The sequence below is a fragment of the Pristiophorus japonicus genome, chromosome 13 (assembly GCF_044704955.1).
Source record: "Pristiophorus japonicus isolate sPriJap1 chromosome 13, sPriJap1.hap1, whole genome shotgun sequence".
In the NCBI taxonomy this organism is placed as follows: domain Eukaryota; kingdom Metazoa; phylum Chordata; class Chondrichthyes; family Pristiophoridae; genus Pristiophorus; species Pristiophorus japonicus.
Window position 1 is genome coordinate 52,838,722 of NC_091989.1, and position 13,944 is coordinate 52,852,665.

At 39.8% G+C, this 13,944-nt stretch overlaps 1 protein-coding gene across 1 annotated transcript in view; it reads right to left on the reverse strand.

The window, feature by feature from the left end:
• The window catches only part of LOC139278097 (mucin-2-like), a 138,402-nt gene that overhangs the window by 12,759 nt on the left and 111,699 nt on the right, over positions 1-13,944 (reverse strand). Inside the window, exons 78-95 of the mRNA XM_070896755.1 lie at positions 13,703-13,762; positions 13,119-13,181; positions 7,653-7,994; positions 6,499-6,558; positions 6,174-6,212; positions 5,610-5,672; positions 5,267-5,326; positions 4,897-4,956; positions 4,556-4,612; positions 3,993-4,055; positions 3,657-3,716; positions 2,927-2,986; positions 2,584-2,643; positions 2,233-2,292; positions 1,886-1,945; positions 1,315-1,377; positions 969-1,028; positions 243-302 (exon numbers count right to left, since the gene is read on the reverse strand). Coding sequence (XP_070752856.1) covers positions 243-302; positions 969-1,028; positions 1,315-1,377; positions 1,886-1,945; positions 2,233-2,292; positions 2,584-2,643; positions 2,927-2,986; positions 3,657-3,716; positions 3,993-4,055; positions 4,556-4,612; positions 4,897-4,956; positions 5,267-5,326; positions 5,610-5,672; positions 6,174-6,212; positions 6,499-6,558; positions 7,653-7,994; positions 13,119-13,181; positions 13,703-13,762 — 1,350 coding nt within the window. The remainder of the gene's footprint in view (positions 1-242; positions 303-968; positions 1,029-1,314; positions 1,378-1,885; positions 1,946-2,232; positions 2,293-2,583; positions 2,644-2,926; positions 2,987-3,656; positions 3,717-3,992; positions 4,056-4,555; positions 4,613-4,896; positions 4,957-5,266; positions 5,327-5,609; positions 5,673-6,173; positions 6,213-6,498; positions 6,559-7,652; positions 7,995-13,118; positions 13,182-13,702; positions 13,763-13,944) is intronic.

A 13,944-nucleotide genomic window follows, 5' to 3' on the forward strand; every position in this document is an offset into this window, starting at 1 on the left:
GCGGGCAGGGAAGTGGAGCTGAGTCCATGATCAGATCAGCTATGATCTTATTGAATGGCGGAGCAGGCTCGAGAGGCAAAATGGCTTACTCCTCCTATTTCTTATGTTCTTATGTTTCTTTTGTAAGAAAAGGGGCTACGAGACTGAACGAATAGACTGACATTGTCTGAAATTTAAATTTGAGAAAAGCACACTGGTGTGAACAGACTTGCTGGTGTTTATTGAAAGAAGGTTTCACTTACCCGTTGTAGTGGTGTAAGCAATAACAGGTGTGGTTGTTGTCCCTTTTGTTGTGGTCGTCGCTTCGGAAGAAAAATAAAAACAATCAAAACCACAGCACTCAAGTTTGAAATCTTGCAGTATTGCTAGAGTTTCATCAGTTGGTTATTTTATTGATACTGAAGTGCAAAGAATGAGAAAAATGTTTTACTACAGTTACGAACTAGATCAACCTTTTTCTCCTTTGTCAAATAAATAAAAACTTGAAAGTGCCAAGACAACATTTGTATAATTGGTTGTGTTTGAAAAGAACTATTTCAAGTTGCTGGACAATAGACAAAAAAGGAAGAATATTAAAAACCACAACATGTCAATATTTGACAATATTTGATAATGATTCTATTGGAATTTTAAAGCATGCACAGTACCACCATCAACATGAAATGCTTATTGTACATTTCATTGAAAGGTCAGAGAAATATTCAGAAGTTGTTCAGTAAACATAGGTGAGTAAGCAGAGACAAAGAGAAGCAGAGAGATGCACAAACATCAACACAGTATTTCTCATGCTCAGACTCTGATCTGGCTTCATTCAAATAGTTAAGTTGTCAACCATTTCCCTTTGGAAGGAATGAGCTAAATATCCACAAGGGGTGAAGTAATGGACTTCCACTGTCTGAGAGATGTTAAAACAAGATTACTTGTGTCACTGGTCTTGCTGCTGGATACTGCAAGAAGCCATCACTCACCCGGTGTGGAGCCAGTAGTGGGCCCAGTTGTAGTTGCTGTCGCTGTTGTAGAGATTCCTTCTAAAGAACATTAAAAGTAATCAAAACCACTTCAGTACAATGTAAATTCCTATACTATTCTTGTAGAGTTCCTTCATAAGACTATTTAATTACACTTTCTGCAAAAGTGATGTTGAGAAAAATAAATGTAGATTCAGATGTTTTTAAATTTTCAACCATTTCCCCCCTGAAGAAATTGTCTACAAGACTGAACTAATGGACTGACATTGCCTGAAATTTGAATTTGAGAAATGTACACTGGTGTGAACGGACTTGCTGGTGTAGACTGAAAGAAAACATCACTTACCCGTTGTAGAACTGCCAGTAAACAGAGTTGTGGTTGTTGTCCCTTTTGTTGTAGTCGTCACTTCTGAAGAAAAAAAAATATTTAAAACTGCTGCACTCCGACTGCAAATCCAGCAGGTTTAATTAAAGTTCCGCTGCTAGGTTATTTTATTGGGAAAAGGAGATCATAAATGAGGAAGTTATTGACTACAGCTACTAACTAGAGCTCTTTGCTTCAAATACTGAAGTACAAACAAAAACACGAGATCGATAAATCAGCATTTGCATAATTGGTTGTGTTTCAAAACAAATCTTTCAAGTTACTGGACAAAAGAAAATTGGAAATAATATTAGCGGCCACAATGTGTCAGCGAGCATCCTTTGACAAAATTTGATAATGATTGTGTTGGGATTTGAAAGTATGCAGCGTTTCCCCGTCAGCATGAATTGGAAATTGTCGTTTCATTCAAAAGACAGTAAAATGTTAAAACTAGTTGAGTAAATGTTAATGAGCAATCCTGAGAGGGAGTTGTTGAAACGATAACTTTTGTCACAGGTCTTGCTACTGGATATTGAAAGAAACCATCACTCACCCGGTGTGGAGCCAGTAGTGGACCCGGTTGTAGTTGCTTTCACTGTTGTAGTGATTCCTTCTGCAGAGCAAGAAAAATAATTAAAACCACGACATTACGATTATAATACCGACAGTATTCCTCTAGAGTTCCTCCATAGGACTATTTTATTGCACTTGCTGCAAATATTCTTGTAAAAACTAACTGCAGATTCAGATGTCTTTAAATTTTCAACCATTTCCCCCCGCTAAATGAAAGATCTACAAGACTGAACTAATGGACCGACATTGTCTGAAATCTGAATTAGAGGAAAAGCACACTGGTGTGAACAGACTTGCTGGTGTATAGTGAAAGAAGACTTCACTTACCCGTTGTTGTAGTGTCAGCAATAATAGGTGTGGTTGTTGTTCCTTTTGTTGTAGTCGCCACTTCGGAATAAAAATAAAAACATTCACAATTACTGCACACAAACTTGAAATCCTGCAATATTGAGAGCGTTTCAACAGTAGGCTATTTTATGGACACTGAAGTGCAAAGAATGGGAATTTTTTTTTTACTAGTGACGAACTTATTTCCCCACCAGTCAAAGGATAAAAGGCAGTAAATTATTACAAACAAGTTAAGTAATTGTTCGTGAATAATCAGAGACTCCAGTGTCTGGGAGTTGTTAAAACAAACACTGGACTTGCTACTGGATATTGAAAGAAGCCATCACTCACCCGGAGTGGAGCCAGCGGTGGACCCGGTTGTAGTTGCTTTCACTGTTGTAGTGGTTCCTTCTGAAGACCAAGAAAAGTAATCATAACCGCATCACGACAATGTAAATTCCTACAGTATTCCTATAGAGTTCCTCCATAAGACGATTAAATTACACTTTATGCACATGTGATATTGAAAGATCAAAATGCATATTCAGCTGGCTAGGTTTTCAACCATTTTGAAACAAAACAAGGGTCGACAAGACCGAATTGATGGACTGATGTTGTCTGAAAGCTGAATTTGAGAAACCCACACTGGTGTGAACAGACTTGCTGGTGTATAATGAAAGAAACCATCACTTACCCGTTGTGGTAGTGTCAGCAATAATAGATGTGGCTGTTGTCCCTTTTGTTGTTGTCGTCACTTCGGAATAAAAAAAACAATCAAAACCACAGCATCCAAACTTGAAATTCTGCAGCATTGAGGGAGTTTCAGCAGTTGGCTATTTTATTGATACTAAATTGCACAGAATGAGAAAAATATTGTACTACAGCTACTGACTAGATCAACCTTTTTCTCCTTTGTCAAGTAACAAAAAACTTGAAAGTGCCAAAACAACATTTGTATAATTGGTTGTGTTTGAAAAGAACTATTTCAAGTTACTGGACAATAGACAAAAAGGGAAGAATATTAAAAACCACAACATGTCAAGGGGAACATCCTTTCACAATATTTGATAATGATTCTCTTAGAATTTGAAAGTATGCACAGTCCCACCAGCAATATGAAATGCTAATTGTACGATTCATTCAAATTTCAGAGAAATATTCAGAAAAGTTTGAGTCAATATTGGTGAACAAGCAGAGACGAAGAGAGGCAGAGACGTGGGCAAACTAGGACACAGCAATTCTCATGCTCAGCCTTTTATCTGGCTTCATTCAAATAGTTAAGTTGTCAACCATTTCCCTCTGTAAGGAATGAGCTGGATATCTACAATCTGAAGTAATGGACTTCCACTGTCTGGGAGTTGTTAAAACAAGATAACTTGTGTCACAGGTCTTGCTACTGGATATTGAAAGAAGCCATCACTCACCCAGAGTGGAGCCAGTGGTGGACCCGGTTGTAGTTGCTTTCACTGTTGTAGTGATTCCTGCTAAAACCAAGATGAGTAATCATAACCACTACAATGTAAATTTCTACGGTATTCCTGTAGAGTTCCTTCATAAGATTGTAAAATTACACTTTATACACGTGTGATATTGAAAAATCCAAATGCATAATCAGCTGGCTAGGTTTTCAACCTATTTGAAACAAAAAAAGGTCTACAAGACTGAACTGATGGACTGACATTGCCTGAAAGCTGAATTTGAGAAAACCACACTGGTGTGAACAGACATACTGGTGTAGAGTGAAAGAAACCATCACTTACCCGTTGTAGAACTGCCAGTAGACAGAGATGTGGTTGTTGCCCCTTTTGTTGTAGTTGTCACTTCTGAAGAAAAAAAAAATTTAAAACGGCTGCATTCTCACTGCAAATCCAGCAGTGTTGATAGAGTTCCACCGCTAGGTTATTTTATTGGGAAAAGGACATAATGAATGAGGAAGTAATTGACGACAGCTACTAACTAGGGTCCGTACTTCAAATACTGAAATGCAAACATAAACAGGAGACCGACAAAGTAGTATCTGCATAATTGGTTGTGTTTCAAAAGAACTAAAGAAAATCAGTAAGAATATTAACAGCCACAACGTGTCAGCAAGCATCCTTTGACAAGATTTGATAAGAATTGTATTGGAATTTGAAAGTATGCAGAGTATCCCTGTCACCATGAAATGTAAATGATACGTTTCATTCAAAAGACAGTAAAATATTAAAACTAGTAAAGTAAACATTATTGAGTAAGCAGACGCTCCACTGTCAGGAAGTTGTTGAAACAAGATAACTTGTGTCACTGGTCTTGCTCCTGGATATCGAAAGAAGCCATCACTCACCCGGTGTGGAGCCAGTGGTGGACCCGGTTGTAGTTGCTTTCACTGTTGTGATACTTTCTGCAGAGCAAGAAAAATATTCAAAACCACCACATTACGACAAACAGACTGATAGTATTCATCTAGAGGTCCTCCATAAGGCTGTTTAATTGCTCTTGCTGCAACTGTTGTTTGAAAAACTAACTGCAGATTCAGATGTCTTTAAATTTTCAACCATTTCCTCCCTAAAAGAAGAGTCTGCAAGACTGAACTAATGGACTGGCATTGTCTGAAAGCTGAATTGGGGAAAAGCACACTTGTGTGAACAGACTTGCTGGTGCATAGTGAAAGAAGACTTCACTTACCCGTTGTAGTACTGCCAGCAATATTAGGTGTGGTTGTTGTCCCTTTTGTTGTAGTTGTCACTTCAGAAGAAAAAGAAAAATATTCACAATTACTACACACAAACTTGAAATCTTGCAGTATTGAGAGAGTTTCAACAATACACTATTTTATGGATACTGAAGTGCAAGTAATGGGAATTTCTATTTGCTAGTGACGAACTAGGTCTCTTTATTTCTTCTCCAGTCAAAGGATAAAAGAAAGTAAAATATTACAACCAAGTTACGTAAACGTTAGTGAGTAAGCAGAGACCCCACTGTCTGGAAATATTTGCAATAAGATAACTGATGTTACCAGTCTTGCTACTGGATATTGAAAGAAGCCATCACTCACCCGGTGTGGAGCCAGTAGTGGACCCGGTTGTAGTTGCTTTCACTGTTGTAGTGATTCCTTCTGAAAACCAAGAAGAGTAATCAAAACCACATCACGACAATGTAAATTCCTACAGTATTCTTGTAGAGTTCCTTCATAAGATTGTTAAATTACACTTTATGCACATGTGATATTGAAAAATCCAAATGCATATTCAGCGAGCGAGGTTTTCAACCATTTAGAAACAAAAAAAAGGTCTACAAGACTGAACTAATGTACTGACATTGCCTTAAAGCTGAATTAGAGAAAAGCACACTGGTGTGAATAGACTTACTGGTGTATAGTAAAAGAAACCATCACTTACCTGTTGTAGAACTGCCAGAAGACAGAGTTGTTGTTGTTGCCCCTTTTGTTGTAGTCGTTACTTCTAAAGAAAAAAAATATTTAAAACGGCTGCATTCCGACTGTAAATCCAACAGTGTTGATAGAGTTCCACCGCGAGGTTATTTTATTGGGAAAAGGACATAATGAATGAGGAAGTAATTGACGACAGCTACTAACTAGGGTTCCATACTTCAAATACTGAAAAGCAAACATAAACACGAGAACAACAAAGTAGTATTTGCATAATTGGTTGTGTTTCAAAAGAACTAAAGAAAATCAGAAAGAATATTAACGGCCACAATGTGTCAGCGAGCATCCTTTGACAAGATTTGATAATAATTGTATTGGAATTTGAAAGTATGCAGAGTATCCCTGTCACCATGAAATGGAAATTATATGTTTCATTCAAAAGACAGTAAAATATTAAAACTAGTTAAGTAACCATTAATGAGTAAGCAGAGGCTCCACTGTCAGGAAGTTGTTGAAACAAGATAACTTGTGTCACTGGTCTTGCTCCTGGATAGCGAAAGAAGCCATCACTCACCCGTTGTGGAGCCAGTAGTTGTTTTCACTGTTGTGATTCCTTCAGTAAAGCAAGAAAAATAATCAAAACCACTACATTACGACAAACATACTGATAGTATTCCTCTAGAGTTCCTCCATAAGGCTGTTTTATTGCTCTTCCTGCAACTGTTGTTGAAAAAACTAACTGCAGATTCAGATGTCTTTAATTTTCAACCATTTCCTCCCTAAAAGAAGAGTCTACAAGACTGAACTAATGGAGTGGCATTGTCTGAAAGCTGAATTGGGGAAAAGCACACTGGTGTGAACAGACTTGCTGGTGTTTAGTGAAAGAAGTCTTCACTTACCCGTTGTAGTACTGCCAGCAATATTAGGTGTGGTTGTTGTCCCTTTTGTTGTAGTCGTCACTTCGAAAGAAAAAGAAAAACATTCAAACACTGCACTCCAACATCAATCCAGCAATATTGAGAATTTCACCAGTATTTTGTTGTTTGTTATTCGTTGATGGGATGTTGGCATCACTGGCAAGGCCAGCATTTATTGCACATCCCTACTTGCCTTTGAGAAGGTGGTGTGAGCCTAAAGCCACTGCAGTCTGTGTGGTCAAGGTATTCCCACAGTGCTGTTAGGGAGGGAGTACCAGGATTTTGACCATACGATGATGAAGGAATGGCAATATATTTCCAAGTCAGGGTGGTGTGTGACTTGAAAGGGAACTTGGAGGTGATGGTGATCACGGGGTTGGGAGGTGCTGCTGAAAAAGCCTTGGTGAGTTGCTGCAGTGCATCTTGTAGATGGTACACACTGCAGGCATGGTGCACTGGTGGTGGAGGGAGTGAATGTTTAAGGTAGTGGATGGGTTGCCAATTAAGTGGGCTGTTTTGTCCTGGCTGGTTACGAGCTTCTTGAGTGTTATTGGAGCTGCACTCATCCAGGCAAGTGGAGAGTATTCCATCACTGTCCTGATTTATGCCTTTTAGATGGTGGAAAGGCTTCGGTGAGTTAAGAAATGAGTCACTCACCACAGAATACCCAGCCTCTGACCTGCTCCTGTAGCCACGGTATTTATGTGGCTGATCCAGGATATTGGTATTGGGGGATTCGGCGATGGTAATGCCGTTGAATGTCAAAGGACAGTGGTTAGATTGTATCTTGTTGGAGATGGTCATTGCTTGGTACTTGTGTGACGCAAATGTTACTTGCCACTTATCAGCTCAAGTCTGAATGTTGTCCAGGTCTTTTTGCATGCGGGCACGGACTGCTTCATTATCTGAGGAGTTGCAAATGGCACTGATCACTGCAATCATCAGCGAACATCCCCACTTCCGACTTTATGACAGAGTGAAGGTCATTTATTGATACTGAGGCACGAATGATCAGGACATGTTTAACTACAGCTATTAACTATTATCCTTTCACCTTTGACTGCTTGATGTAATTAGTCAACTTTGATTTAACATACGGAATACATTATTAATTTGGACACAAGTTTCTCATTTACCAGAAACCATATTTGTACTGCTGGTTGTTGTGGTCATTGCTGTTTGTTTCTCGCAGCAAACTCGAATTTGGTAGTCATAACAAAACTTGGACTCCTGCAAATCATTTTCTGAGACTATGCAGGTGAGGCCCGTGTCTTTGTCGCACGTCACATTGTCTGGTGAGTCGCTTATTGGCCTCTCAGGTTCATCAACGAATTGACAGTGAATGATAGTAATTTGATCAAAAGGGGAAGAACAGTGTTTATTGTTTCGGGGGTCTAGTAATTCATAATCGCCTGGGCTGTCACTAGAAGGTGTATGTTCATTAAACCAGCGGGACCATTCGCCATGGCAGACAACCTCTGTAACAGAAAAGGAGGAGAACATATTAGACCCTCACGATCCAACCAAAACTATGAAACATAAATATGAGAGCAGCAAAGCAGCAGTTGCAGAGTGTTCGAAAAGAAGTCTTTCATACAACTGGACCAAAACAGGAATAGGCACAATATTAGCAACCACAAAATGTCATGGGAACAATTTTTGACAATATTTGTAAAATATTCTATTAGAAATTAGAAGTGTGCAGCGCATGAGCATCATTGTGACGTGCAAATTGTACATTTGAGTAGCTGCTTGAAAAATTATCACAAAAAAGTTGAATGTGAGAATAAGTGGAGACTAAATGAGACAGAGGTGGCAGCAGAGAGGAATTTTATAGATAAAACTGTATAAGCATAACTGCTCCTCGGGGCGAGATTGACTCAAAAGTGGTTTTGTCATTCTTGTAAAGTGCCATTGCTTGCAGATTGAGATGTACTGAACTTTTCAATTAATTCCATTTCAAAGGATTGGGCAACAGGTCTGCAGGGTTGAACCGATGGACTGGCAGTAATAGAGGCCCCCCCCATCCCCGGCCACCGGGCTGCTGTTCCACCTAGTGGACTACTATGGTAATGCAACTACTGATGTAAATACAATAAAAGGATCATGTAGCAAGGTCACAATTCCTGCCAACCAACAGAGAGACTTTGAAAGGTTCTTTGTTTTGCAGAACAGCTAAAAATCCAAGGTAAATTACATGCATAGTTGGCTGAACTGTTGACATTGCCAGAATCCAGATGGCTGCGCCTATGCGAATAATAGGGCATTGGGTGAGTTCCATCATGACCGAGAGACTTTCGGAGCGTATGTGGAGCAGCTAGAAACATTTTTAACCGCGAATAGTATCGTCAAAGTCCCTGCTGATGAAAACCATAACCGGACGATTTTAGAACGGAAACTGGCAATTTTCTTGATGAAGTAGACCATGAGGTGTATGAAACTCTGAAAAATGTACTGTTCTGGTCAAGCCAAAGGACATGCCAGTGATGGAGATTAGAACAGCACTACAATCCTGAGCCCATGGAAATTGCTGAAAGTTATCGTTTTGGAAAATGAGATCAATTTATTGATGAGGGTATCGATGAGTACATTGTAGCTTTGTAGAAATACAAAGATGAGTACATTGTAGCTCGGACCATTTCCAGTCGTCAGACAACTGAGATGAATCGCCTACAGGTTATAAGTAAAAGGCAAAAGCAAAATATTGCAGACGATGGAATCTGAAATAAAAACAGAAAATGTTGGAAATTTCAGCGGGTCAGTCAGTATCTGTGGAGAGAAACAGAGTTAACGTTTCAGGTCGATAACCCTTCGTCAGAAAGTAAAAGGCAGTTGGGCCTCAAGTCCTCAGCAACTGGCCATGGTAACAGTACATTGAAGTCATGCTATCAGTGCCTGGGACAACACATTTCTCAAAGCTGTCCAGAAGTGAAGGCAGAGTTTTTCTTCTGCAAGAAAACAGGACATCTTGCAAAGGCATGTCGACTGAAGAGCAAACTGACTTTCAATGCTAGAAGTAGATATCACGAGACACTACATAGCATTGAAGACGAGCAACAGGACGAGGTGGTTCTGGAGATACACGTCATTAGGTGCACAAGGGTATCTAACAATAATTCGCGATGTATTGTCATCTAAGTAGACGTTGCAGGAACCGGGATATCCATGGAAATAGACACTGGTGCATCCATGAGCGTAGGACCGGAATTGCTATATTTTAACAAGTTACCTGATCTTCCACTAGAGAAATTGAAGATAGAGCTGTGAGGCTACTCAGGAGAGAAAATTCCTGTTGCAGGACATATCAGCATACCGGTGAAATACAAAGATCAGTTTCAGAGCTTGCCTCTCACAGTAGTGGCAGGAGACAAGCCTGCTTTGGTAGGTAGAAATTGGTTGGATCGAGATTTTTCGCGTGGAATCGAAATTTGCATCGAAAGATGACGTCATCAAGCAGTATCCGAAGGTGTTCCGCGAAACAGGCAGTCCACCGAAAACCTCCAGGCCAGTGTCAGAGAACAGAAGGACGCTAGACCAGTTTACTGCAAGCCACGTCCCGTACCATATGCACTCAAGGAGAAAGTTGAGCAAGAAATCAAAAGATTAGTCATTGAGAACATTATCTCTCAGGTAGATCAAAGTAATGCTGATGCTATGTCAAGGTTACCATCCCCATCACAAGTTACAGCCAATAGGGAAGAAGTGTTCTATTTTTCACACATTGATGAGCTGCCAGTCGCAGCTGAAGAGAATGGTCGAGCTACCAAACGTGACCCTGGTTTTATCAATGGTGTATGATTACATCGCAAATGTCTACCAAACCAGGTATTTGAGGAAGATATTCATCCATACTTCGTTCGTAGGAATGAATTATCAGTGGATAAAGATCGTATCATGTGGGGTGCAAGAGTAGTTATCCCAAATAAGTTCAGGCCCAAATTGTTAGGAGATCTTCTTGACCAGCACCTGGGAACGTGCTTGACCAAGAGTTTTGCGCACAGTTATTTATGGTGGCCAGGTTTAGATAAAGATATAGAATACATCATTAGTCAGTGTACAACATGTCAATTGGTGAGCAAGAAACCACCAACAGTATTATTACAGACATGGAAATGGTCTCCCAGGGTGTGGCAAAGGTTGTATGTAGATTTTGCTGAGCTAGAAGGACAACAATTGTTCATTATGATGAATAGTCATTCGAAGTGGTAGAGGTGTTTTTGATGTGGAAAATAACAAGTAAAACACGAGACAATTTGCCAAGATTTTTTTCTTTCTATGGCCTGCCAGAAGAAATTGTGTCTGATAATGGGCTGCAATTTTGTTCAGGGAATTTGCAGTTTATGAGCAGAAACGGAGTGAAACATACCAAAATTCTGCCATACCAACCTGCTTCAAATGGTGCAGCAGAACGCACAGTACAAATTGTAAAACGTGCACTCATCAACCAAATGTTGGATCCAAATCCAAGGAAACGACAGTTGTCGTTGGATCACAAATTGGCAAATTTTCTAATTACTTATCATAATGGTCCTATTTTAATTGCAGATGTGGAAGGAGTTGAAAGTTGGAATGATTCGATTATTTCTGATGAGTCAGATAGTTTTGTTGCAAGTAGAGTACCAGCAGCAAATGCTACATCAGATGTACTAGAAACAAGTCCAAGAGAAAGTCAGAGTTTAATTCGGAGTCTGAAGTTGTAGCGAGTCAAAATGTAGATCAAGGGCTGCCCTGGAGAAAAACTCTCCTCAGGTGCAGCTTCGAACGAGACTAAGTTCGACAACAAGTTTGTACGGTTCTGCTCAAGAGCGAAGGTATCCTCTTCGAAATAGAAAACCAGTGATTAAGTTTGATTTGTAAATGTGGAAAAATAAGTCCATATCTTTTTGTTGTGTATACTATGCAAGTTATGTATAATGATTATTTTGTTATGATTACTTCTTGATTAAGGAGGTAGAAGTGCAACAGAGCTACCCCTAGTGGACTACTGCTCCACCTAATGGACTACTGTGGTAATGCAACTACTGATGTAAATAATATTACAACAAAAATACCGACATTATTCCTCTGGAGTTCCTCCATAAGACAATTTTATTGCTCTTGCGGCAAACATTGAAAAAACTAACGACAGATTCAGAGGTCTTTAAATATTCAACCATTTCCCTCGAAATGAAAGATCTACAAGACTGAACTAATGGACTGGCATTGTCTGAAAGCTGAATTGAGGAATAGCACACTGGTGTGAACAGACTTGCTGGTGTATCATGAAAGAAGTTCTCTTGACTGCATTTTAAGAATTCCGCACCCTCTATATCCTTCACACTATATTTGTCCCAATCAATATTAGGAGAGTTAAAATCCCCTACTATTAATACCCTATGGTTTTTGTACTTCACAGCAATTTTCCTACATATTTGCTCGTCTATCTCCCTCCCACTGTTTGGGGGTCTATAATACACGCCCAGCAGTGTGATCGCCACTTTATTATTTTTCAATTCGACCCATATGGCCTCATTTGATGATCCCTCGAACATATCATCCCTCCTCATCGCTATAATAGTGTCTTTACTCAATACTGCGACCCCTCCCCCTTGCCCCTTTTTAACCCCTTTCTGTCTTGACTGAAAATCCTGTAACCAAGAATATTGATCTGCCAAACCTGCCCCTCTTTCAGCCATATTTCTGTCATGGCTATAATGTCATACTCCCAAGTATCTACCTGTGCTCTTAGCTCATCCGCCTTATTCGCTATACTTCTTGCATTAAAGTATATATCATTTAGCACAGGAAGACCTCCTTGATTGCTACTTACTAACGCTTGTTTCCTCTGTCTTACAGATTCGCTTTCTAAATTTTTGCTATCTAATTTCTGATTTACTTCCTTCCCTATTGAATTTGTTCTCAGGTTCCCATCCCCGTGCCAAGCTAATTTAAACTCTCCCCAACAGCACTAGCAAAAGTCCCGGCGAGGATATTGGTCCCGGCGCTATTGAGGTGCAGCCTGTTCGGATTGTACAGGTCCCATCTCCCCCAGAAGCAGACCCAATGCCTCAAGAATTTAAAGCCCTCCCTCGGACACCAACTCTTAAGCCATGTGTTCATCCTCTCTATCCTTCGATTGCACTCATAACCACGTGGCACCGGTAGCAACCCAGAGGTTACTTCCTTTGAAATCCTACCTTTTAATTTTCTTCTTAGCTCCCTGATTTCTGCCTATGTCATTGGTCCCGATGTAGACCATTACTCGAGCTGCTTACCCTCTCCCCACCCCACTACTACCCCGCACTCTCCGCCAGAATGCTCTGCGTCTGCTCTGTGACATCCTTGATCCTGGCACCAGGGAGGCACCATACCATTCTGGAGTCACATTTACGGCCGCAGAAACGCCTTGCTATTCCCCTAACTATAGAATCCCCTATCACTGGAGCTCTTTTATTCTTCGTTCCAATGTTCAGATGTTTTTAAATTTTCAACCCATTTCCCACCTGAAGAAAAGGTCTACAAGACTGAACTAATGAACTGATATTGTCTGAAAGCTAAATTAGAGAAAAGCACACTGGTGTGAACAGACTTGTTGGTGTATAGTGAAAGAAAACTTCACTTACCCGTTGTAGAACTGCCAGTAGACAGAGTTGTGGTTGTTGGCACTCTTGTTGTAGTCGTCACTTCTGAAGACAAAATATACATTTAAAATGGCTGCACTCCGACTGCAAAGGCAACAGTGCTAATAGAATTTCACTGCGAGATTATTTTTATGGGGAACTGAGATGATAAATGAGGAAATTATTGACTACAGATCATAACTAGGTCTCCTTACTTCAAATACTGAAGTGCAAACATAAGCACAAGGCCATGAAAGCAGCATTTGCATAATTGGTTATGTTTCAAAAGAAATCTTTCAAGTTACTGGACAAAAGAAGATCAGAAAGAATAATAGCGGCCACAACCTGTCAGCGAGCATCCTTTGACAAGATTTGACAATGATTGTATTGGAATTTGAAAGTATGCAGAGTATCCTTGTCAACATGAAATGTAAATTGTGCGTTTCATTCAAAACACAGCAATATACTGGAAACAAGTCAAGTAATCATTCGTGAGTAAGCAGAAACTCCAGTATCTGGGAATTGTTAAACAAGATAACTTGTGCCACTGATCTTGCGACTGGATATTGAAAGAAGCCATCACTCACCCAGTGTGGAGCCAGTAGCAGATCCGGCTGTAGTTGCTTTCACTGTTGTTGAGATTCCTTCTGAAGAACAACAAAAATTATCAAAAGCACTTCAATACAACGTAAATGCCTCTTGTATCCTTGTAAAAGTCCCTCATGAGACTATTTAATTACACTTTCTGGAAAACTGATGTTGAAAAAAAATTAACGTAGATTCAGATGTTTTTAAATTTTCAACCATTTCCCACCTGAAGAAATTGTCT